This window comes from Eleutherodactylus coqui, chromosome 6 (genome assembly GCF_035609145.1).
Source record: "Eleutherodactylus coqui strain aEleCoq1 chromosome 6, aEleCoq1.hap1, whole genome shotgun sequence".
Classification (NCBI taxonomy): domain Eukaryota; kingdom Metazoa; phylum Chordata; class Amphibia; order Anura; family Eleutherodactylidae; genus Eleutherodactylus; species Eleutherodactylus coqui.
In genome coordinates, this window is record NC_089842.1 from 136,605,176 (window position 1) to 136,632,566 (window position 27,391).

General features: G+C 44.4%; 1 protein-coding gene across 1 annotated transcript in view; it reads right to left on the reverse strand.

Moving 5' to 3' along the window:
• The window catches only part of PRKCG (protein kinase C gamma), a 394,858-nt gene that overhangs the window by 142,698 nt on the left and 224,769 nt on the right, over positions 1–27,391 (reverse strand). Inside the window, exons 4-5 of the mRNA XM_066607722.1 lie at positions 11,551–11,662; positions 8,282–8,413 (exon numbers count right to left, since the gene is read on the reverse strand). Coding sequence (XP_066463819.1) covers positions 8,282–8,413; positions 11,551–11,662 — 244 coding nt within the window. The remainder of the gene's footprint in view (positions 1–8,281; positions 8,414–11,550; positions 11,663–27,391) is intronic.

Here is a 27,391-nt window from a genome sequence, read left to right on the forward strand (position 1 = left end):
TGGAGCCAGCTGTATTGCCGGCTCCATTGAATTCAATGGTCAGTGCTCGTTTAATCAAGACGAGTACCGCGTGGTGCTCGTCTTGAGTAACGAGCATCCCGAGCACCCTAATACTCGAACGAGCATGAAGCTCGGACGAGTATGCTCGCTCATCTCTAGTGAACATGTAAGGAAGGGTGTGTGTGTGTGGGGGGGGGGGGGGGGGGGTGAGGTACCTGTGTTGTACAATTGATATTCATTTGCTGTGTGCTGTTGCTTTAGTGCTATAGAGTCAGTAGCAGCATTCAAAAGAACGACCTTAGGATGTGGCTGCTCTATCTCTGATAATGATATCTCTGACCAGCATCTGGAAGGAGTGTAGTTTTCTTGGCCAGCTCTTGACTGGAGCAGATCTAAGAAGGAAAACTCCCTGATCATTATCAACCTTAAGGTTAACCAGCACCTTTCCTGCCCTAAGGGCTAAAGATAAAAAGAACTGGTTGATTCTGCATTTAAAAGACAGAATGATCATTCCCATTGAACTTGCTACGGTCAGAACGGCACCCGGCTCTACTAAAGGACTCTCAATTGCTGTGAAGAGGATATTAAGTTGCGCAGTTATGCTCAAAGACATTTTTGCATGAGATTTATATAACTCCGGTTACAAACTTCTCAGTTTCATCGTTGTGGATCACAGTTTTATTACTGCACAGACTGTTGTTATATTACAAGTATCTCCACCTGTTCCCGACCCGGTTAACGGGTTCTTGTAAGAAATTTATGGCTGTCCAGTCTCTATAGTTTGTTTAATAAAAATTGTCTCTCATCCAGCAAATGTCTGAGTACACATGCTTTCCCAGAAAATCCCGCTGGGTGCCGCTCTCCAGGAGTGTCCACAGTGAGTTATCTCATCAGCTGATACCCGAATTGCTATGGCCCGAGCCCTGGCATGAAGGACTGATATCACTACTGCCCTCCATGTAAGATAAAAGTATGATGACCCCCTCCCTAGTGTACTTCCAGACACAGACAGAGGTGAGCCTTTGCCGTTGTACCACCACCATTGGCCAAATCGGCTCTCCGTAGAGCAGAGACAGGAGAACTCCCAAACTACACCTTGGTCCACCCCTTCAAGCACCATGCTCTAGTGGCATTTCTTAAGGAGATTTACATAAAAATGTACTGTGTATATGCCAAAGTGATAGCTGATATTCTTAATTTTAGCTATTAATGGGGTTTTTCAACTCCTTAAAACAGTTGTACAAATCTTAAAACTAAATAGCAACAGGAAGCAACAAAGGCAATGGCAGGGTTGCCGGTCATCCAGACATTTTTGGACAATCCATAAAAATAGGGCACTTTTTTCCATGAAAAAAACAGACGTGTCTGTGAATTTTTTGAAGCTGTTGGAATTTGAGCAGGTAACTACAATTATCATCATTTTACAGTGCATAGTAAATGCTGGTTATGAGTTCACATCTGTATCTGAACTATAAATGTATATCACTTAGAATTCATTATGGTTTCCAATTTCTCCTTAAAAATGTTGTCTTCTGTGATAGTTGGAAAAGTTGTCCAGAAAAAAGAAAAATTCAGGTTGGCAATCCTGGACATTGGCTATATTTACAAGGTAAAGGCTTGTTCACACACCCATGTTTAAAGCTGCTGAAGAACATTTTTCGTTTTGGTTAATTCTGGACAATCATTGTAATTTTCATTGGTACAATTCTCGAAGCGGGTGGAGGAACCTCCCTGTAGCCTAGCGACAACTTTCATGAATGCTGTGCGCCATGTATCATCGCCTTGCATAAATATAAATGTTACTATGAGCAGCCTTTTCATGTACCAGTAGAGTTATAGTTGATTTTCTCCTTCATTCACACTGGCCAATTATCACTATAATCCCACAGAATTATGCAAATTGTGGTATATTAGATATTTTTAATATATTTTGAAGCAGAAAGCTGCAATGATTTTCAGACAGAAGCAATATATTTTCTAGACAATCTGGTGGTTTTCAGTCAGTCAGAAAAATTGCTCTGGGGATCAGGAAAAAAAATAATCAGTAGACAGGTTGGCGTTGCTAATGATTAAAGTCAATGGAAACCATTTGGATATTTTGAGCTTCTGCTATGACCAGTTAAAGCATTAGTCAGAAATAACTTTGATGGTGAGTTGACAAAACCTAGAGGTACATTATATGGCAGTTGTGTGTTCTAATAATTTAGTGAAGTTGTTTCAAATACTTAAAGGGGTTGTCCCGCGGCAGCAAGTGGGTCTATACACTTCTGTATGGCCATATTAATGCACTTTGTAATGTACATTGTGCATTAATTATGAGCCATACAGAAGTTATAAAAAGTTTTTTACTTACCTGCTCCGTTGCTAGCGTCCTCGTTCCCATGGAGCCGACTAATTTTCGCCCTCCGATGGCCAAATTAGCCGCGCTTGCGCAGTCCGGGTCTTCTCCTGTTCTCTATGGGGCTCCGTGTAGCTCCGCCCCGTCACGTGCCGATTCCAGCCAATCAGGAGGCTGGAATCGGCAATGGACCGCACAGAAGAGCTGCGGTCCACGGAGGTAGAGGATCCCGGCGGCCATCTTCACCGGTAAGTATAGAAGTCACCGGAGCGCCGGGATTCAGGTAAGCGCTGTCCTGTTCTTTTTTTCAGTCCCTGCATCGGTATTGTCTCGCGCCGAACGGGGGGGGGGGGGGGGGGGGGTTTGAAAAAAAAAAACCCGTTTCGGCGCGGGACAACCCCTTTAAAGGGTTCGTTCTACAAAGTTAAGTTATCCATCAACTGGTGATGTACCTGCCCGCTCGGAAGAAAAGATTCGGGTGTCGGCGGGTGTGTGGGGGGGGGGGGGGGGGAGTGACAGGGGAGAGTAGGGGGAACGGAGGGAAGATCTCTCTCTCCCTCTCTCCCCCCCCCCTCCCCCTGCTCACTCCCACCAGAACTCACCACTCACCCGCGCCGGCACCCGAATCTTTTCTTCCGAGCGGGCAGGTACTCGCTAAGGACAATACTCGCTTGAGTAATTGTCCTTAGCGAGTATGCTCGCTCATCTCTAATCCTCACCGATAACAAGAACAGGGGTCCCAAAGACCCCAGAATGAATGGAGCTCCATTCATTTGGGGACATCTGTGACTCCCATTCCTATGATCAGCAGTTGGACCCCACACAATCAGATAGAGGATAACTTCATTTTGTGAAATAACCCCTTTAAACAGAAATCTAACATCCATACTTCCTGCTTCTACCTACACCAACAACTGCCGCATACATTACACACACTTCCAAAGGGACATCTTCAAGATGAATGATTTCTCTGTTCTCCACTTCTTAGCCAAACACCCAGAGAGGCAATTAGTCTCCATTCTTTATAGAACAATCCCAGCATCATCCCCAGTGAGAAATAGTCTGTGCTAGCGAATCTTCCTCTGGCTCACACTAGCTTCTACCCTCAGGACAGGAGTGTGAGGGCTGTGACTAGAATGTAAGTAGTGCAGACAGAACTATGGGGAAGCATTCTGCTATAGCAAGAGCTGCTGAGTCAGGGCTTAGTCACATGGGCGCATCGGCACCCGTTCACCATCTCCGATGTTCCCGTGTGACTAAGCCCTTACTGCAGAAAGAAGACAGCCGTACTTCACGACGGACGACACCCCACAGTGCTGAAGAAAGAACACATGACCGGCAATGAAGCCGGTCACATGTTCTTCTTCCGGCGCTGCAGAGAGACGTCCGTCCTGAAGTGCGGCCGTCTGCTACCTGCAGTAACACGGGCGCTGATGCCCCGTGTGACTAAGCCCTCAGAGAGATAAACCAGAAATAACCTTTCATCACAGGCAGGATTACAATGAAAGGTAATGGCTACATAAAGATAACACAAGATATACTTAAGCTGCTATTAAGTATATTTCTGACAATGCTGTTGACAAAGCAGAGGAGCAGCTCAGGCAAGATGGTCATTTCCATTATCATGTACAGAAAATAAACGGAAAAAAAACCTACGATCAGAAAATAAAATCACATTAGAAAAAAAGAGTATGTGTCAGTATCTGGTTTTAATAAGCAGTTTGTTTTGAGGGCAAAGCATAGGTCCTTGTGTTACATCATATCAGTTCTTTTTATCTTTGCGCTGATTGTTTTCTGACAACAATTGCTTTGTTTTTTGTTTTTTTTTCATTTTATTTAAATCTGTTATTACACGGAAAACAGATGGCTGCTGAACATTTCTGTAGTCGTAATGTGACATAGATTTAATACACAGGTATTGGACTTTGGTAACATCTGGTTCTGTAAATCCTTATTCTATTCTCATTAATGTTAAGATTCGTATCACTGCATTGATTTTGTTATGTTTCTAGTTAACAAACTCAGGGCAAATACTAATGTTGCTGTTCTTCTACTTCTTTCACATATAGAGGACTATGCATAATAAGATTTCCATCCGTGTTAATAATGATGCTCAGTGAATATTGATGTTGTACCACATAGACTGGTGATTTGGACATGCTGGGAATTGTAGCTTTGCAGCACCTAGAGAGCCACAGATTGGAGATCGCTGACGGAACATAAAATATGACATTTAAACAGTACTAAGCAAATGGAAAATAAAGGCAGGAATTATATTTTAATGTCAGAAAATAACATCTTCATTTCCTTCAGAACAAGAGACTCTAAAGTAATGCTAGATTAGAAAAGTGGGATGTATTGTAATCTGAGGAAAGAAAATGTGCAACAAATGTAGATTGCAACTCTTTAAGTCACTCCAAAAGCGAACACCTTCATTGGCTTTCTGTCAGGGGTATCAAACTCATTTTCACTGAGAGGCACATCAACCTTATGGTTGCCCTCCAAGGGCTGATTGTAATTATAAGACTGTAAAGAAAGGCCTTGTTCACACAAGCGTATTTACGCAGCGTATAACGCACACAATTTTTGTGCGCGTGTTTTGCAGTGAATAAACCCATTGATTTCAATGGGTTTGTTCACATACTCATATTTTTTCACGCAATGTGATATTTTGTAAAAAAAAAAAAGCACGGCATGATCTATTTTGGGGCACATTACGCACTGCAATAAACCATTGAAGCGAGTTTACCAGAGTAAATACACATGAAACCTGCATATTCACTGCACCAATACATAAATATAGGGAACATTGTTTAATCTCCCCCTAGTGGTGCCTGAAGTAGAGCCTAATCTATGTACAATATTTGCAGAGGATTTGAAGCGCTCTGTCAGAAAAGAGAAGCTCAGAAGGCAATAAAGATATAGGAAATAAGGCGGCCCTCGACTATTAACCTTACAGTGTTTCAGGGTGGTAATTCACTTTAAAGGATATTTGATATTTAAATACATCATATTGGGGTGAGTTGATACTTAGATTGTAGGCATGAACAAGCAGAAAATTTGAATAACCTTGTTCTATCAGATGGCCAAGCTCTCAAAAAAGCATGACCTAGTCATTATGGGAGATTTTAACTATCCAGACATTTGTTGGGAATCTCTCTCAGATAAAAGTAATGGGTCCAACAAATTCTTATCTGCTCTTGCTGACAACTTAATCTTTCAAAGGATCGAAGAGAAAACAAGGGGATCTGCTATCTTGGACCTTATTCTTACCAACAAAGAGGAAATGGTTGAGGAACTAAGGGTGGCTGGGACCTTAGGAGGCAGTGATCATGCTATCCTTGAATTTTGGATAAAAAGGGGAGGAAGACCTAAGAAAACTCAGACCTCAAGGTTGGATTTCAGAAAGACAGATTTTAATAAACTCAGAAAGAGGGTAGGAAGGATCCAATGGCTGGATGTTCTTCAGGACAGAAGGTTGGGAAATTTTGCGAAATGAGATTCTTGAGGCATGGTGTTTAGCAATCTCTAAGAGAAAGAAAAATGGGTAGCATTTAAAGAGACCTGGATGGATGAACACAGAACTTACACACTTGCTAAAAAGGGGGAAAAAAAGTTTATCAAATGGAAAGACAGAGGCATATCTAAAGAAGAATATAATGCGCTCTGCAGAAACTGCAGGGCAAGTGTCAGAATGTCTAAAGCTAATAAGGAATTAAGGTTTGCAAGAGAGGCCAAAAGCAATAAAATAGAATTTTGAGGGTATCTCAATTATAGTATAAGATGTTTACAGGATGAAAATGGCGAATTAGTCAAAAACGATGTTGAGAAGGTGGAACTTTTAAATTCCTATTTCGTATCTGTTTTCTCTCAGAAAGTCGATCAACTAATCTTCCCTGTGATATTGGGGGACTATAAGAATGCTGGCTATCTGTAAGCAGAGAAATGGTGAAGAAACACTTAGCTAACTTAAATAAATTCAAGTCTCCAGGTTCAGATGAATTACATCCTATCGTACTGAAGGACTGTAAACCAGACTTCTATACTGGGAAAGATCTTTGAAAATTTTTTAAACAGCATGTATTCAAGTACTTGGATGGGAATGGAGTAATTAAGTAGAGCCAGCATGGGTTTGTAATTAACATGCCAGTCATGCCAGACTGATATAATTTCCTTTTGTGACAGAGTCACTGACTGGGTTGATCAGGAAAATGTAGTATATCTTGACTTTAGTAAAGCATTTGACAAAGTATGTCATACCATCCTTATTGAAAAAATGACCAAATATGAGATTGATAAGGCAACTGTTAGGTGGATTCACAACTGGCTGAGTGATCGTACTCAATGAGTGGTCATAAATGGCTGCACACTAGGGTGGTCCATAGAGATTTGGCAAAAAAAAAAAGGTCAGCTATACAGCAAGACACCCTCCCAATTTGTTACACCTGCTAACAGTAATGTTAGGGTAAAGTTTAAGCTTTAAATTCCAACTGCAAGATGGGGCTCAAAACTGATGTATATTATGAGAAATAACTCTTACATGCAAGATTTCCAATTCCACAAGCTACAGCATTAATATTAACAATTTGCTTTTGCAGAAGAACCGCTATACTTTAAAACATTAAGTATTGACAAAGGCATTTGTCCTGACAATCTACACATTTGCGCTGTTCCTACAAAAATGCTTCCAAATATATAGAAATAGTCAGAATGACGGCACAAATACTTGTCAGTCAGAGCTTAAGGACTGGACAGCAGACTTCTTGGTAATGTGTGATGGAACAGCCTTGCGATTTGCTTCCACGACTTGAAGCAACAGTTATTTTTCTTCTTTGTCATTAGTAAAAAGTCTGAAAAGTAATGGTCTTTGAGCAAAACCTTGTCATAGACATAAGAACTTGAAACTCTGCCCTAAATAAAGGTTTGTTAACACGAAAAAAAATTAGGTGTCTTGCTTTGTAGTTGAAAGTTGAGTTTTTTGGGCCACCCTATTGCTCATCCAATTGGAAGAATGTCTTAAGTAGGGTACCACAAAGCTCTGTCCTGGGCCCAGTGTTGTTCAACATTTAGATGAGGGAATTGAGGGGCAACTGATCAAATTTGTTGACAATACAAAGCGAGAAAGGATAGCTAAAACTAGAGAAGAGGAAGAGGGGATTTAAAAAGATCTAGACAAGCTTCAACAGTGGGCGGCGACTAACAGAATGGTATTTAACAAGGAGAAATGCAAAGTTCTACATCTGGGCAAGAAAAATGAAAAAAAGCACATACAAAACGGTAGGAATTGACCTAAGCAGCAGCGCATGTGAAAAAGACGGGTATACTAATAGATCACAGAGTGAACATGAGTCAACAGTGTGATGCAGCAGCAAAACAGATAACCACAATTCTGAGATGTAAACACTATTCTAGGCACCCCACTTTAAAAAAGACATTGACGAACTGAAGCAAGTTCAGAGAAGTGTTACCAAGATGGTGAGCAGTCTGCAAATCATGTCCTAGGAGGAATGGTTAAAGGATCTGCGAATGTTTAGCTTGCAAACAAGAAGGCTGAGAGGAGACTTAATAGCTGTCTACAAATATCTGAAGGGCTGTCACAGTGCAAAAGGATCAGACGAAATTGAAAGAGAAGAGACTCAGATTAGATATTAGACAGGGAGGGTGTTCAATGAGTGGAACAGGTTGCCGCCGGAGGTGGGGAGTTCTCCTTAAATCGAAGTCTTCAAACAGAAGCTGGACAAACATCTGTCTGGGATGATTTAGTACATTGAGCAGGGGGGATAGACCTGATGACTTTGGAGGTCCCTTTCAACCAAATGCTTCTATTTTTTCTTTGAGGTGCTTGCTGTAACACCAACAAAACATACCATTTATGCTAGTATAGCAAATAGGACTTGTTGCACCTATATTTGTGCAATGGCTTATATCAATTGCTTCACATACCTGTTACTTGAAACTCTTCATCATTAATTGATTCCACCCTGATGCGCATCCGACCACGGCGTTCAGTGTGATCCACCCCGCAGAGACTAGGCACACTCTGAACACAACGTTTGTGTACATTCATCTCGCAGCCTGTGGGAAGACATCATATTGTAAATGTTAGTCTTTGTAGATCTGTGCACATTAAGGGGGTTATACCAGGATCACAAGTTATCCTCTATCTGCAGCATAGGGAATACCTTGCTGATTGATTGTAGTTTCACTAGGATCTCCGCCAATCTCGAGAATGGGGGTCTTCTGTCCCACATCCTCTTCACCGTGGGCTTAGTGAACCACCCACAGTGAGGAGGAGACCAAATGGAATGCTGGGCAGCATCACTGAATGTTTTTTTTTTTTTTTAAATCAATGCATTACCGACGATGCTCCTTTATTGATCCAGATTAAAAAATGCATACAGGCAACGTTTCAACTCCACGCCGGAGTCTTTGTCAAGCTTGGAGCATCGTTTGTGATGCATTGATTTAAAAAAAAAAAATCAGTGATGCTGCCCTACTTTCATTTTTCTGAACTGTGACTTGGAACTTTGGAGTCAGGTCCCCATTTGGGCTGTGCATATTAGGCTGCCTGCAGACGGCCAGGTCTGATCCCCTGCAAGAATTCTCGCAGCGGGATCCGACCGCGTCCCTGCAGGGACCAGTGCGGCTCTCGCCTGCTCCCATGGCTCCTGCTGTATGATGTGCCGGCTGCCACTTAGCCGGCACATGTGCAAAGCGGAGCTGGCACATCACCAGTGACGTTTCTGTGCAGGCTTCTGTGAGGCTCGCACAGAAATAGGACATGCCGTGATTTCTTTACCGCACAAATTTTCACATGGTCAAATCAAGTCTGTGTGCATAGGATTGCATAAACCAATGCAATCCTATGGCAGCGTGCACGGGCGGAAATTGTGCAGGAAATCTCACCACGGAATTTCCGCCCATGCGCATTCACCCTTACAGATCAATTCTGCTGTGGATTTTGTGCATATTTCTTACACAGCATTTGCATGAGATTTATTAAAATCTTTGCTCCTACTGTGGACTTTCCACATATAATTCTATCGCCATAGAAGTAAACAGTACATGGTTTTTAATTTTAACAAATAAAGCCTATTCACTACATTGTAAGGCATTGGAAGAGCCCCCATGTTAAAGTGGTTGCCTGAGTTAAGAACAAGAGTTGGCAGTGGACAAATGAGGGGGAGAGGTGACTTGGAGGACCTGCTGACAGGAGTTTCCCTTAACTCAGACAACCCCTTTAATGATGGTGATTGACAGCACTGTTAAGTGTTGTATGTGTATATAATTTTGGTGCATTGTGGATTCCAAGTGGTCAAATTACACATATATTTTTCTAATGTTTTTGTACTGTGTATGCAGGACTTGTGATCACATGACCAAAGTTAAAGGTCCTCAAGTCTGTAGCTCTTATAAAAGAGTCAGCTCAGAGCACCCCTTTGTCAGTCAGCCGGTGAGTGCATTTCAGGCACTCACCCCTTGCTGGGATTAAATGCTGAAGAGGTCTTGCTGTGGCAGCTGCTGCAGCCCATGCAGGATGTGAGGGAGTTTCCCCCCTGCTAATGTGTTAGTTGGGGAATGTAACCTGCAATCGTGGCCCATTGCTCCAGGCCTAGATGTAGTGTTCTTCTTGACTGGGCAAAAGAGCAAACACTATAGCTGTGGTGAGCTGAGGATAGCCATGGACATCACTGCCGTCCAGCAACAGTCCCTATGTGTATGGGAGGATAGGGAGTTTCCCTCTCTGCTTGGCAAGAGCTGACCTGATGACACCGAAGGCTGCGGTGATAACCAGGATGTAGACTCAAGTGGCAGGATTAGTATTGCCGTGTCTGAAAAGGAGTGAATACCATGGCTCATGTGTCAGTGCCTGGAAGTAGTAGCAGTTGGAAGAGTGTATGTTCCAGGCTTGTGACTCATGATGCAGGAAACCTGGAGCTAAAAGCACCTGAGGCCTACAGAGACCTGTATACCAATACTCTTGTATAAAGGAGGTTCAACTGAGGAGTAGAAACTGGATCAGAGACTGTCTAGCAGAGTTGTCGCCAGGGATAAAGACTGCTTTTTTAAACAGTCAACCCCATGTGGCCATAAGGTCTAACTGATGGACTGTGACTAGCAAGTCCACAGTTTTTGGCAGAGTGAATACAAAACAAACCTATAGCAAGCCACAGCAATAACGAGAGTCAGAACGGAGGAGACGCCTGTTGCTAACTGCCAAAAAAGATTTAGCTTTCTCCCAGTCCATGTAATGTTATTGGTCTGGTGTGATTTCCCCTGTTGCTGAGGTCCACAGTGGAGAAAGAGCCCTCTCCAGAGTGCCTGAAAAGTGGGACTTAGTAGCCAGAAGCCTGAACGAGAGGAGCAATACCAGCAGTGACCCATGGGTGGAGGTGGGGGACTAATCGATTATACTCTTTAGTGCCATAACAATGAGTTTGCTAAAAGTATTTACCAACTTTAGTAAGCTAAGGAGGGGAGGGCCTAAGCTACTGCCATATGTTCATGAAGAAGTAGAGGGACAGGTCCTAGAGACTGTAAGACCTGAAATGGGTCACTTGTGAGACAGAGAGAGCAATAGAGATTGGTGAGTCTCAGAGAAAATATTGATCAAGAGTCGGTGGCTGCATATTGTATAGACAGCTCTGATAACTATACTGTATGTTTAATGAGTCATGCACCCATGTGATCATCGTATGACCAAGACCAAGTTAAGTATTTTAGAAAACCGCATAACTTTTCATTATACGGTGAAAAAAAGCTTATCTGCTAAAATGACTGCATGGATCACTGTTGTGCTGCCTGCAAGGTGTATGGATGTGAATGTGGGACTACAACAGCGTTATTGACAGCTCTGGTCTAAGGATCCTACGCTATAATCCAGTGCTGTGAGAGCACTGAATCCATAAAACATACATTGTGAAGACAGATAAAGTAATTCAACATCTTTCTGTGAACTCAGCATTTTCTACTCTCAAGTGTGTAGTAATCTTCCAACTTAGTAGTATTAAATGCAGATACAATAACAAGGATAGGGGTGACTAAGGACGCTTCAGAGAAGGAGTGAGGCTTAGAATGTCCCACGATTGGTGATTCAAATGCTGGGAGGTATGGAGGCTGCATTAATTTAGAACATAGTGTAAGTTTAGCAAGCTGTTTGTCTTGCTAATTGCTGTCTATTAACCTATCAATTGGCAATAAGTAGTACTTACAAGCACACTTCATTCCCTGGTGAACCAACCCATAAAGAAGAGAACCGCAGTGATCACAGAAAGTCGGACTGCTGTAGCTGTGAACCTTAAACTTGTGTCGGCTGCGAGGATCCTGCAAGTAAAGCAGATGCCATAATTTAAAATCATGTTACCATGGAAAGTCATGGTGTGGTCTCAATGAAGAAGATACAATCATTGTCAAGTCATTAGTCAATCGAGAGGAAATATCACCATACATCAAGAGGCAAGTCATGACATCATTGAAATCTAGCACTAGTGTATTCCTTGGCTCTCCCTACGAAACAATACTCTTCCTGACTTAAGGCCCATTTACACAGGATGAGTTTCGGGCAAACGATGCCTGACACTCATCCCTGGTGGGCAGCAGGGTGGTGGGGCAGTGCAGGAGATTTCTCTCCTCTCGCTCCCCCGCCCCTCTCCATTGAGATAACACAGCGGCCGTTAGCTACTGAACGGCCGCTGTTTAAACTGCACGATCAGCGATGAGCCTATTGCTGACCTTTTATGCAGCATAAAAGATCAGCGATGAAGCTCATCGCTTATCGTGCAGTTTAAACAGCAGCTGTTCCATAGCGAACGGCCGCTGTGTTATCTCAATGGAGAGGGGTGGGGGAGCGCGAGGAGAGAAATCTCCTGCACTGCAGTGCCCCCCTGTTGGCCGTTCCGTGTGCGAGCACCTCTGCTAGTTGCCGTGCAAGAGCACGGGAGCGCAGAGACACAGGGACGAGTGTCAGGCATCGTTTGCCCGACACTCGGCCTGTGTAAATGGGCCTTTAAATGATAGGCCTTTCACCTAAGCAAGCCAGCAACCTACTACATACTGATGAGGGGCAAAATGCACCAAAACATTCTGTCTCTACATGATTTATCTTTTCCTTCTGGAGAAGATTCTGGTTTTGGTTTATACTTACAGTCATTGTTACAAGGCTTGCTAAAAGGTCTAACATTGACTTGCAGAAATGCTGCCTTCCCATAGGTGGTGCTGTAGAGGCATTGTCTCATCTTCTCCTTTGCATACATTTCCCGGAGGAGCATGCATAGTCTTATAAGTCTCCTCACTAGGTGCTCTTCCTAATGAGAGATCACAGCCTTCCTGACCTATTTCATAGGCCTTTCACCTAAACAAACCAGCAACCTACTACACACAGATGAGAGGCAAAAAAAACGGAATAGGCTGTCTGTGCATGGTGAGCTTTTTCTTTTGGAGCATGCATGGCCTTTTAAGTCTCCTAACTAGGAGCACTCCCTGAGAAGAAACCATACCCTTCCTGATGCTGGCACTTCAACACTTTTTCCACATTTAGGGCCTTTTTTTGCTGTGATTTCGCTGCGTTTTTCTTCCAAATGTCAACGGGACTTTCTAATATTAATGACGCATCGCACAAAAATCGCAGAAGCGCAAACTTGCGTCAATAAGCAAAAACTGAGCAAGGGCCACAGCTTTCAACAATGTGGTCCCATTCATTTGGATTCTCAGATGCAGCCTTGGGTTGGAAATTCCAATCATGGCAGTAATGTAATGTCGAATTTTGAGCCTGACATGCTGTTCACATCACGTATGAAGCTATAGTGCAAGGAAAGTATAACTCTGACATATATCTCTGATAGAAAGCAGCCCTATCCCACTCTATATACAGTGAGAGAACACATCCAACAAACCCAAACACCTCTAGACACTGAAGCTCTTGGTGGTGGAGGTGCCTGGGGACCTCTGGTAGCAGCAGAAGGTAGAAGGACAGGAAAGCTGATGGCTCTAATCCACTCGTCATTGACTTTCACTAACATACCTAAGTTCATCCCTAAACATATCTAAACTCTTCCCCTCTTTCCCCAGCCCACAACTTTGCAGCAACACAGCCCGTGGAGGCCTCCTTTTATTGACACCATTTCTGAACAGTTACCTAATCTTCGACCTTGTACATGTAGATGTGTGCTGGAAAATGAACAAAGCACATAACAGGACACTCCTAAACATGTAATACCCTTTGTAATATGATGGTGCTAGGGTAACCTGTGTGCTTCCACTTTTCTTTTTTTGTATGGCTACCTTTGTTTACATTTTTCATGTCTTCTCCGCATGATGACCTACTTGCGGTCAACGTTCTAACATTGGAGAAGTTGCCTGCTAATATGAGGATGACTGCTGTACCACAGGTCCATGTAATATCAGGGCTACCGTGCTAGTCAGCTGCAATGGCTGGGTCGGTGCTCTAGCCTTTTCTGATTGGTAATTGCTTTATCTCATCTGAAGAAGAGGACAGAATGTAAGGGTGGGGGGCACCTTGTGCTCTTCCTTACAGTGCAAGATTAAGGATGCTTCCCATGAAAATGTTTTGATGGACTTGATGGTTACCTGAGAAACTGCTCAGTGATTTATTTGTTTCTCCCAGTACATTTATGTTGGTGTTCTTGTTATTCTGGGTACACAATGCCTTTATGTTGCAGGTGATCTGGAAGGTGGGTTGAAATACATGGAGGCACTGCCAAACTATATTACTGTAGCTGGATATTCAAAGAACAGACTTCTTGGCTGTTAGCTACAGGGTGAGATACGGACATCAGTACAGGCCCAGGAAGAGCCTTATACTGACTGGAAAGTGTGTGCTGATGCATATGAGCTGCAGCAGCATGCTATTAGGAGGAGCATTTAGGAGGGGATAAAAGGGAGAGTTTTGCGTTTGGATAATGCATGTGCATTTCTAGTAGAGTTGTAGTTAACTTATGAGACAGGCCCGATGTCTGTCAACCTGGAAAGTTATGGCAAACTGGAAGCCAGTGAAGGCTTTATCACTGGGAGAAGTGATGGTGGACTGGATGCAAGAGTGCCTTGCCCACTGAAGAGCTGGTAGTGGGCTGAAGGCTAGGAAGAGTGACACAAAGGCTGAAGAAAAAGCTTGGTGTAGGATTGCCTGGTAAACTTGGAACAAGTCACTGGAAGGGAACAATTCGGCTGCTGCACAGAGTGAGGTCTAGAAGATTGTCACAGCTCAATAGTCTGGTGCTAGGAAGGTCTGGCTGTGGAAGAGGGCGTCTTGCAGCACTCCTTGCAGGCTACGACTGATGGTTCAGTCACACGGGCACATCCGGACGCCAATGCACTCGTGTTACTGCATGAAGAAGACAGCCGCACTGCAGGTGCGGACGACTTCACGCACCGCCGGAAGAAAGAACACATGACCAGCAATGGAGCCTTGGGAGTCTGCTGGGCCTGTGGAAGGAACAACATCACGGAGAGACCCAGTGAAGGATGAGCAGTACTGAGCTCATACCCAGGGAAAGCTACAGCAGTGAGGAGCTGTAGCAGGGACTTGGATGCCTGCAGGCTTGAGATGTAGCCTGGTGAATTCAGTTCTGAGTGTAGTGGAATTAAATAGTTTGTGGATGAAGCTATGGAGTATGGGCTGTTGAGAGCAGGGCCTGGGTTAAGGCCCATTTAGACTGGATGAATGTTGGGCAAACGATGCCTGACACTCGTCCCTGCATATACTTGCTCTCGCGCTGCTGCACAGGAGCTAGTATCGCTGGCTCACAGCGCGAAGGCTGGAGGAGAGTTCTCTCCTTGCGCTCCCCCACCCCTCTCCATTGACTTAACATAGCAGCTGTTCAGTACTGAACAGCTGCTATTTACACTGAGCGATCAGCTCATCGTTTATCTTGTATTCTGCATAAACGATGGGTGATGAGTTGAACGATGAGCGTTCAGTGTAAATAGCAGGCATTCAGTATTGAACCGCCACTATGTTAAAGGGGTTGTCTCGCGAAAGCAAGTGGGGGTATACACTTCTGTATGGCCATAATAATGCACTTTGTAATGTACATTGTGCATTAAATATGAGCCATACAGAAGTTATTCACTTACCTGCTCCGTTGCTGGCGTCCCCGTCGCCATGGATCCGTCTGATTCTTATGTCTTCTTGCTTTTTTAGACGCGCTTGCTCTGTGCGGTCTTCTTCCTGGTGAATTGGGCTGCTCGTGCCGGAGAGCTGGTCCTCGTAGCTCCGCTCCGTCACGTGTGCCGATTCCAGCCAATCAGGAGGCTGGAATCAGCAATGGACCGCACATAGGCCACGGTGCACCATGGGAAAAGACCCGCGGTGCATTGTGGGTGAAGATCCCGGCGCCCATCTTGGTGAAGGAAGAAGAAGGAAGAAGGAAGATGTCGCAGAGCGGGGATTCAGGTAAGTAATACATTTTTTTTTTTTAACACATCCTTTGGGGTTGTCCTGCGCCGAACGGGGGGCCTATGGAGAAAAAAAAACCCGTTTCGGCGCGAGACAACCCCTTTAAGTCAATGGAGAGGGGTGGGGGAGCGCGGAGAGAGAAATCTCCTGCAACCTCCCCGCCCCGCTGCTGGCCGCTCTGTGAGCGAGCCAGTGCTTCAAAGCTCCCGTGCAACAGCACGGGAGCAAGAACACACAGCGGCGAGTGTCGGAGACCATCAATTAGACTGTGGGGAGTGTATTCCATGTGGAGGCCTGTGTGAAATAACCCAGTCCTGGAGTGAGTTTACTGTGGAGCTAGCAGGGATTCTGTTCTGTTTGTGTTTGTAATGTTGAGCGTCAGCGCCTCCTTCACCTTGTGAAGAAGAGAAAGTAAAGTTAAACTGTTTGAACTGAACTTGGTCCGAGACGGTCTATTTTAACGAGAACTCTGTGTTAGAAGAGCAGGGAATTGAGTAAAGTTTTAAACATTGCTCCTGAGTTTCAATACATCCTTATTAAATGGTGCAATGTATTACTCTTTCCACGCAAAAAGCACTAGCCCCATTGCTGCTGACTAGTAGAGTAGCCCTAATGCCATCACAATCCACCTTCCAGATTTATCATACTGAAGGGCAACTTCAAGTCGCAGCATCACAGAAGAATTTGGGAGTATAAATTGTTGGCCATTTTTGATACCCTCAAGAATGGAATGAACCTCGGGTTCTTGCATCAGTGGAGAATATTACAGGTCTGAAGGAGGTCAAGGTGTGTGTGGAGACACTTGGGGGGTGAGTGGGTTGGGGGATGGCATTGTCTCTCCCAAAGGAGAGCATCCAGATGGGGTGCTATTCTCAATTATTGTTTTACAGACTTGGTAAAAAATTTATACATTGATTTGAAGGAATGCTGCCATCCAATAGATGGCACTGCAGAGGTATTGTTCCATCTTCCTTGTTTGCAGATCTGAAGGAGAGATTTCACATTCCTTTCACATTTCTTGTCACTGGATTAATTATTTACTGTTATGGTCATCCCTCCTGGTATTTATCTAAATGCTATTAATCCTAACATGTATGTGCCCTCTTACCCTGTCTCTGGTATTTACCTAGTGCAAATGAAGTTCACCATGTTCGTGCCCTCCCATGTGATCCTGTGCTATAGTAAATATGTCTTTAGATTTGTTCCATTATGCCTGAGGAAGGCCCTGAGAGGTCAGAAAGCTCACTATAACATCATGTATTTTTGTTAGCCATAAAAAAGGTCTCATATCTACAAGATTACTTGGTTTCTCTTGCTGAGAACAATCACATTTTAATCCACCTTCCGAAATGATAAACAAACATCTCTACATAAAGGAAAGTGCATGCAGATCATCCCATCAGCACCGCACTACGAAGGGTATTACACTAGAAGCGCACCATTCTCTTTGTTCATGACTCAAAAAGCTGGATGTTGCACTGGCAAGGAGTTCGGGAATGTTTAGTTACCAAAGAAAACCATTATATGGGCATGTACAGCTTGTACTGTCTGTTAAAAAAAAATGCAGTGGCCAATGCCAAATTGCTAAATGCACAGACCATTCCATGGTGTCTAGGAGACAAAGAATGTGCCAATGAATTTTTAACAGCAAAAATGCTCCTGAAACATTCAGCTGTTTTATTGATTGCCCTGTAGTGTCTGATCCCTGTGCTGCTTTTCAGTGATAACAGTTCTTTTTTAACACAGCAAAGGCAATGAGCATTACTGTTGCATTGGCATTATGTCAGTATAATTCTTTTGGCAATGTGCTAGAACTTTATGGAAGGCGCAGTTGGTCCCATTGTTAGGGTCCAAGATGGGCAGGGCAGCACTCTACGAGAAAAGTCATGGAGAGACAGACACACCAGGAGACAGCAGTATAATTTATTGACTTTAATGAATTATAGTACTGCATAAGTCAGCCACACTGGGAAAAGTCCTCAGACCTGTTTCAGACCCTAAGAATCAGTGTCTCTGCAACACTTGGCCTCAAGAGGTACAGTCACTTCATGCAAAAACAGTTGGAATGTAATACAATGACTTCTCTTGACAGACAGGTTCTTTGCTTTTTACAGACGAAAATATGCAGTGGTCACCAGGGGGTAAAGGTACCACTATATGTGTGCATGGCGTGGTCATACCCTTGTGCTCTCACATAACCAGCATCGGGTATGATCGGATTTATTACCAATACGGCATCTGGCATTTGTGAATGGTTAATGACTGATACATCTGCCAATATGACGTTCTTCGTGTCTACTTGGTCTTTACACTACCTGCACAAAAACCAATTACTACTTAAATGAGGCAGTACACACTGCATCTCGTAGAGCAAATAATAACTATGCTCTGTACTAAAAAGGTGCAATTACTCCTGGGTACCTTTTAGTTTGGCTGATAAACAAAACATGTTTCATGACTATGAAATTTGATTTACAAGGTACAGTAGCCAACTCTAGGTGACATTACAGAGGCAGTTTTCTTCATTCTGGAAGTGAGCTTTAAGGCCGTATTCGACGGGCAAGCATGATATTGGTCCAAAAAACTCAGACCGACATTGCAAAACTCTGACTGATGGTCAAGAGGGGTGTTGTTTCTCCTTAAGGAGAGCACCAAAAAAATGTGTGGAGACACCTAGAGGGTGAGTGGGCTAGTAGGGGGGGCATTGTCTATCCCCAAGAACAGCACCCAGGAGGGGTGTAGAGACACCTAGGGGGTGAGTGAGGAGACTTATAAGGTCATGCATGCTCCTCTGGGTAATGTATGCAAATAAGGAAGATGGAACAATACCTCTACAGTACCACCTATTGGATGGCAGCATTCTTTCTAATCAATGTATGACTCATTAACAAGTCCGTCCCAATCATTGTTTTACAGACTTGTAAACGAGGTAAAACAATTTAAAAATACTAACAATAAGGTAGTTTTGAATAAAGTCTTGCGGATATTGATGCATTGATGATATAGTAATAACATTCAACAGTAATTGTCTTTGAGTCGGACTTCATTAAAACAATTGGCATTAAAGTCAGTGTCGATGTAATAAACAAGTCTAGTACCAGACAATAAGGCTGCCTTCACATGGGCGTCAAAATCACCCAAGATTTGTGCGTTTTCAGATGCACAAATCTCGCACAAACATGAACCCTATTCTTTTGAAAGGGCTCATGCACACGAGCAATGTTTTCCTGCATGGCACTGCGATGTGATGGGATGCAGTTAACGAATCGCAGCATGTTCTATCTTGTGCGTGCCCACACATCACAGCATCATTATTTTCAATGGGACTGGCAGCAGCATCACGGGGTCTCCTATTGAAAGCAATGGGAAAATCTCTGCGATCCTCTACTGCAGCTGACAGCTATGCCAGGAGAATTACTTCTTCCCCAAAGTGATGTGAGACTGTTTTGCATGGAAACTCCTTGCATTTCTGGGAAACTCACATGGTGGGGAGCAAGATTTGGGGGTGGGATTCACAGCCCTATATCGCACTCGCCCATGTGAAATTAGCCTTATAGTGGTAACACAACTTTTAAGGTGCCAAGTAAAGTGTAGAATGTGCAGTCATGTGAAATTTAATGCAGCTATTTCTCCACTTACTGCATGGATACGTAACCCTACAATGCATGCTGTACAATTTGGAATACATATGATTCAAAGTGCAAAGTAGGCACAATAAAAAATCATGCATTGTAGGGTTTACCTGTACCTGCTAATATTCCCTTAGGGCTCAGTCACACGGGCATTTTTTCGTGCGATTTTTTTTTTGTGCGCAAAACCGATGCACACAAAAAATCGCGTGACCGAAGCCAGCGTCACAGCTGAAAAAAGCGCTGCTAGCAGTGTTTATCAGCCGAAAGGGCTCGGTCACACAGGCGCTGCCCGTTATCCTCTGCCACAGCTGTGCTCAGCCAATCAGAGGCAGCACTCACTCACTTATTCATGAATTCATGAATGGGTGAGTGAGAGCTGCCTCTGATTGGCTGAGGGCTGGGACTAATCAGAGGCAGCCCATTCAGCAGGTGGGGATTTTAAATCCCCGCCTGCTGAATACTACAATAAGCAGTTCAGGAGAAGAGCCAGCTGGAAGCGGCTGATCTCCGGCAGCTGCAAAATGGTGAGTATATATATTTTTTTAATTTTTACCCTTTTTTGGGTTTTTTTTCAGGGAAGGGTTTATATTTGAAGCCCTTCCCCGAAAATTAATACAGCGCTTGCCGGCAGCCCATTGCTTTCAATGGAGCCGGCTGTATTGCCGGCTCCACTGAATTCAAAGGGAGAAGATCGTTCTTCTCTGCCACAGCTGTTACAGCTGTGGAAGAGGAGAACGGTCTTTAGTATATGTTCTCAATGGGGTTGGCACTGCTGCCACTGGCCCCATGGAGTGCATATACAACAACACGGATTTGCACAGAACGCAGTTACATGCGTTCTGCGAATTGTGTCATATAATTTTCGGCACATCCGCGTAAAAAACAGCCATGTGACCGATCCCATTGCTAAGCATTGGGTATATATAGATGCACATCGCAAGCGCATCTGCAAATAGGGCGAAAAAACGCCCATGTGACTGAGCCCTTAAGGTGACACTGGGGTAGTTGGGTTTGTTAATAAGTTTCAAGATCACAATCTAATCAATTAATTTTCCCTTTCCTATTGAGCAATCCAAAGGAGAGCGTATAAACACGCTGTTTATAAATCACAGTCTACGACTCCAGCAAATTAAATGCAAGCAAAATATCAACAGTAATGTCACTGACACTGCTGACTTTTTGATTCCGAATGGCTTTCTGATTTTTTAATTGCCTGCGTGCATTGAAAGTAGGGAATTAGCTGCTGACAAGTCTATTGCATAGACTGTAGTTACCCTATAATAACGCTCTCTTTGTCTTTACATATGCATTGTCGGACCATAATGGAGCATGATTAAAGGGCGATCCACTCATGATCTCGTTTGATTTGACAATGAATATTTAACCACATTTTTTGGAATATGCAATTACTGTATATTTTATTACATTCCTTTTTTCTCGCACATTCAAATCATTTGTCATTGACTTTTTTCTTCTAATACATAATACATTTGATATGCTTTTTCTATATTCTAGTCCTGTCCTTGGTACTGAAACATTTGCCATTCTGGTCACACTGTGTTTCCAGCATGATGACTAAAATTAAACATCTGGCCTCCCCTCTGGGTCACTGATCTAGGAATAGGTTAGTGTGGGCCAGAACAGCGATTTGTTAAGCATGACACTAGAAGGTTACAGATGGCTCTGTCACCCCTCAGTTACACATGATGCCGGAGGACATGTAAATGTGCTACTCCTGGTTCCTGGAATTACTTCTAAATCTGCTCAAGGTTAGTTACAGTAGTTAAAGACATGCAGGCAAAAGCAATGTGCATTTTAACTAAAAAACAGTAGAATTGGTTTGCTTGAGGGCCCTTTTTAAAGCGCACCTATCCTTTTTTCGATAAATCGCTAGTATATATGCGCATATGAAACTTTGTAATACTGTATAATATTAGGGAAATGTGGCTATTATGGCATGCCAGCCACATGCCATAATAACTTAAAAACCCCACCTGCTGAATGGGCTGCCTCTGATTGGTCACAGCCCTCACCAATCAGAGGCAGCTCTCACTCACCCATTCATGAATTCATGAATGGGTGAGTGAGAGCTGCCTCTGATTAGTGAGGGCTGTGACCAATCAGAGGCAGCCCATTCAGCAGGTGGGGTTTTTAAGTCCCCGCCTGCTGAATAGTACACAGAGCAGTTCAGGAGAACTGCCGGCCGGACGCGGCTGAACTCCAGCTGCAGGGAAAAGGTGAGTATTAGGGATGAGCGAGCGTACTCGGAAAAGCACTACTCGCTCGAGTAATTTTCTTTATCCGAGTATCGCTGTGCTCGTCCCTGAAGATTCGGGTGCCGGCACGGAGCGGGGAGCTGCAGGGGAGAGCGGGGAGGAATGGAGGTAAGATCTTTCTCTCCCTCTCTCCCGCCCGCTCTCCCCTGCTCCCCGCTGCGACTCACCTGTCAGCCGCAGCGGCACCCGAATCTTCAGGGATGAGCACAGCGATAGTCGGATAAATCAAATTACTCGAGCGAGTACTGCTTTTCCGAGTACGCTCGCTCATCTCTAGTGAGTATACATTTTTTTTTTTTACACATTTTAGGATGATTTTTAGGGAAGGGCTTATATTTTTAAGCCCTTCCTGAAATTCATCCAGCGCTCGCCGGCAGCCCATTGCTTTCAATGGAGCCGGCTGTATTGCCGGCTCCATTAAATTCAATGGGCGAACAGCGGACAGCGCTCCTTTGATCGGGCCCGGTTCGCCGAAAACGCTGCTAGCTGCAGATTTCTCGGCGAATCGTCAGCCCCGGTTACGCGATTTGCGGATGCGCATCCGTCATGCGGTCTGCAAATCGCACGAAAAAACGCCCGTCTGACCGAGGCCTGAGGAGAATCTAATGCTCCTCTATGCGTTTTCATATTTTATTCCTCGGTTCCTTTAAAGTAACCACGACTTCATAAAATTTTCCATGGGAACAACACGTAAACACATGTATCAAATTAACTCGGGTGAAGCCGGGTATATCAGTTAGTTTAAAATATGAGACAGAAACAAAACCCAAAACACCAGACCTTCTCTAAAGTAGGTGGAATGTTGGAAGATGTGTTTCTTGCTGACTATATTGTCCTATAGAGGGATTTTGGTAAGATATGATAAAAACTAATTTAAAAAATAAACACATAAAATGCACCAAAGTTAAGAATTAGTCTGCAACATTTGATATATTGAAATAAACTCCACAAACCTAAAATAAGAAAGACTAATCACTGAAAGGAATATCAAAATTACAGTATATCGCTAAGAAGGTGATACCGTACTTACTGAAATGGAAACAAAGTTAAAACAATAGCTCACTGTAGGACACAGGCAGACCAAATTTTAAGGCTTTTTCAAACAAGCGTATTAGTGCATAAGTGTATGCGCAGTAAACTAGGTTGATTTCTGGTGCTGCTGCTGCCGGGCCTATTGAAAGCAATGGGCGATATTGAGCTAGATTTGTTCGTCTCGCAATGCAGAAATCTTGTACGATTTTAATGCCCGTAAGGTGCCTGTCAGAAGATCACATATAGCACCTCATCATGGCTTGCAGCCTATTGGTTAGGCCTCATTCACAGGTATAAATACACTTAGTATTGTGTGCATACTTTTTACACATAATACGAAGCACAGAATTCCTATTGATTTGCATTGCAGCATTTTTGAAGCGCATGTATACACGCATGAAGAAAAACTATAGAATGTCCTATTTTGGTCTGAAATACAGACTAAAATAGCCATTAAAGTCAATGAAACTGCAAAAGTACACAGTGAATATGCTGGTCCAGACTACACACACAACTGCTGCAAACATAACTATACTACTGTCCATGAACACAAAATACGGTAAATACACCTGTTTAAATGATCGTTTACGCCTATACTATTTGATTAGGTGGCTGACTTACACCATCTAGGTGTACCCCACAAAGTGTCAGATTAGCCCCAGGTTCTCCCCGAAAAATTAGCTGCTTTGCCTGGAGTGCTGGTAGCAGGACCCATCGAGATCAGCGGATCGCTCCAGGGGCCACATACTGAAAGAGGTTGCCTCTGATGAGACAGCTCGGCTGCAGAAGAGGAACAAGAACCAAGCTTCCAAGTGTAAAATACTGTTTAGAATCACAAGCCATAGAAAGCAAATACATTTAACTGTCTGGAATACTGTAATATACAGACTGTGTCCCAGCCTTATGGCAATAGGAGTGCTGCTTCTGTGCATATACTTGTCCTAATATACAGCCCAATGATGTTTCATTTGTTTAAACTGTGTTAAAGTTGAGTGTATATGTGTTTCTGTGATTCTGGTCAGCAGCCCCTGCACTGGGAATGTGATGCTGGAGGGACACACCCCTATGAGGTCAGCCTGCCAGTATGAGAAGGAAGCAGGATGTGACGACACAGAGAGAGCAGCAGCCATCTTTGCAGAGAAAGAACCAAGTGTCTGTGCTGTATTGAGAGTGTGTGGAGATCTTATAGGACTTTCCTGTGCAGCTAACCTGTGTGTAATTCAGTCCAGAGGCAGAGTATAAAGAGACAGTATGTTCAGTGGAGCCATGCTGAAAGGACTGTGCCCAGTGGCTAACCAGTAATACTGACATTGTGGCTGTGGACATTGCCACCAAAGCTAAAGACTGGCAGTGCTGTTGAGTACCGGACAGTAACTGCAAAACCCTGTGTTACGGCACTCTGCCCCCCAGAGCGCCAGGTGGGGTGCCCTGATCTTCCCGCACCCCACTGTCCCTGCCTACTTGCCTCGGCCCTGGCTAACCCCAGGCGGACAACTGGGCGGCGGTCCCTGCGCTGGCTAGGGACCTGGCGACTACCTAGATGGAACTACTTAACAGGGGACAGAGTGCCGACAGAAGAGGCAGGTGGAACAAACCAACAAAACTTACAAGCAGAGTAAGTCTGGAGATGGAGCTCACAGGTAAACAGACAGGCTACTGACGAGCAACTAGCACAGACTGGAACAGACCTGACTAGAGGCTAGCAGAACCAATAACTGGCAGTGAGCTCAGGTCACCGAAGGGACAAAAGGTTTCAATAGCGACTTATGGAATACCCTGTGAACCCTCCATGTGGGTGGCAGCCCCAGCTCGTAGGCGAGAGGGTTCACCACACGTGTGATGGCGAACGGCCCTACGTAACGTGGCGCCAGCTTCAAGGACGGAACCCGCAATTTGAGATTTTTAGAAGACAGGTATACCTTCTGTCCCACCCTGTAAGGTTCAGACACAGACAGACTCTTCCCACTACGCAACTGCATACGGGCCCCCGCTGCCTCCAAGTTCCTCTGTACCTCTTTCCATACCCCCTGAAGCGTATCTGTGGCGACATCCGCTGCAGGACAGACCGACGGGGTAGGGACTGCTGTAAGGAATCGAGGATGCTGACCGTATACACAAAAAAATGGAGACACCCCAGTGGAAGAACAAAGGCGGTTGTTTAGTGCAAACTCTGCCAAGGGCAGGAACTCTGCCCAGACATGGGCCTTTTCCATCCCCGAGGGTTCCTCCCGCCCAGCAGGCCAGTTATTATGTTACGGCACTCTGCCCCCCAGAGCGCCAGGTGGGGTGCCCTGATCTTCCCGCACCCCACTGTCCCTGCCTACTTGCCTCGGCCCTGGCTAACCCCAGGCGGACAACTGGGCGGCGGTCCCTGCGCTGGCTAGGGACCTGGCGACTACCTAGATGGAACTACTTAACAGGGGACAGAGTGCCGACAGAAGAGGCAGGTGGAACAAACCAACAAAACTTACAAGCAGAGTAAGTCTGGAGATGGAGCTCACAGGTAAACAGACAGGCTACTGACGAGCAACTAGCACAGACTGGAACAGACCTGACTAGAGGCTAGCAGAACCAATAACTGGCAGTGAGCTCAGGTCACTGCCAGCCTTTTAACTAAAAGCCTCCGCCCAGGGGCGGAGAGTGGGAGGAGCCGACTCTCCCACTGTGCATAAGGAAGGTGGAGGAGAGCGGGCGGCACCCTACGGGCGGACACGCCCACGCCGCTGCACGCTGGCTGCTCCACGCCGCCGGGAGAGCCCCGACAGCAGAGCTCTGGGACGCCGGAGCCGACATCGGAGCGCCGCGCGCTGGCCGCGGGGACCAGCGCCGCCCTGCATGGTAACACCCTGGCTTATATCATACCGCGGTGTATGGATTCTGCAGGACTGTCAGTGTGCTGAGCTACTTGCTGTTGGATCCCATTGCATCCATTTTGTTTTCCTGCCTGCTGAGAAGGATCTTAATGCCTCGGATGTTGTGATAACCGTGAGGAGAGGACGCTTCGCTATACTAGAAAGGAACGACATTGGGCCCCAATGCGCGCTTCTACAAACTGTAAGCAGTCCACCCGGACCACTGGTAAGAGGGGTGCGCACCCAAATGTGAAGTTAGGGTCAGTTAGGGATAGTTTTGGGACTATTGTTCTTTCAGTGTCCGTGCTGTGGAGGTGGACATAGTAAACGTGGAATATATTGTGAAATCTAACTTGAATTGTTCCAACTATACTGTGTATTGTGCTTGTCCTTATTCCTGTTCTTTTACCATTAACTTGCCTTTATTAACCTGTAGTAAATACATTTTTCTTAACTTGACCACCCCGTGTGCGTCCTTTCTGGTTGCGGAGACCAGGCCACCTGCCTTGCTCTCGGTTCACAATACCTCAAATCAATTTGGTTTCTATTTGAAGGATTGCCGACCCCTTCGATCATTGCTTCCTCTGACATTAATTTACAGTTGCAGGCAAATCCTTTGTGTAAATCCTTTTTGTCTCAGATTAAATTGAAAGGACAATTCATTCAATGCGGCCAACTTGTTCCTTCATCATGTACAGATGAACTACTGTATGTCCCAGCTTCACTTCAAGTGACCTAAATATTCCACCTCATGCCCTGTTGTTGTTGCCACAAGCCTTGCCCATACATTTTGGGCTCTATTCACATTGCCTCAAAGTCACCATTGCAGTTTTCAACTCATCTGCTGGAAAAGCAGCCCAGTATTCAGTATTACTTTTTTCAGTAATATGATGGGCACTATGATGGAACCCCATTATAAGTCATCGTCATATGATGAATTCGTCAGAGCCTGAATTCCATTTTCGGGCTGCTATGATGGAGAAGAAAAATAAAATTTCTAATGCACAAGTGAATTCAGCCTCACCTGTGTTGGACTTTCCTTAAATTCTATAAAAAATACATGGATTTAGTAGAATTGTTCTGCACATCTATTGAAGCTAGGCATTCTTTTACTTGGGGAAAATCAAAACAATATATAACTGTTTGTATATAAACAGGGATTTTCCTCTTCTGTTGCCAAACCTTCGGCCTGCTTTGCCTTGGCATTGCTAATGTAGAGCCTTCACTATTCTCCACCAAGCAAAGTTTGTCTTTTACCAAACAGTATTATATGTTCCCATCATCATTAAAGCTTTAATGAAAAAGTTTGGTAAGGTGTTAGCCAGTAGAGGAACATGTGATTATTCCCAGTAAGAGAAACCAAGCGGTCTTGTAGATATGATACCTTTTAATGGCTAACAAAAATACATGATGTTAATGCAAGCTTTCAGACTTTTACTCTCGGTCCTTCATCAAGGCATAATGACATGGATCCGAAGAGGCATGCATATTTATACACACATACTTATGACAAGGCACAGACACGGATGTGAATAATTTACACTTTTAAAAAAATAGTCACTGGAACGGGAGTAAAGGTTTTATGGTCCCTAAGTTAGTGAATCCTAGCACATTTAAGCTTTACTCTTGTTTCTCATAGCAGTGTCACACCTTCCTCCAGCTGCCTGCACCAGGGAATGAGAATCCAAACTATCTCCAGAATAGCAAAGATGGAGTAAGTGGTTTCACACCTTCGATGGGATTCTGCTTTCCTTCTCCATTCGGGGGCAGGAAAGGGGAGTCCCCGCGGGCAAATGGTTCCGTCCCTGGACAGAACCAAAAAGCACTGGGTGGGCCCTGTTAACTAT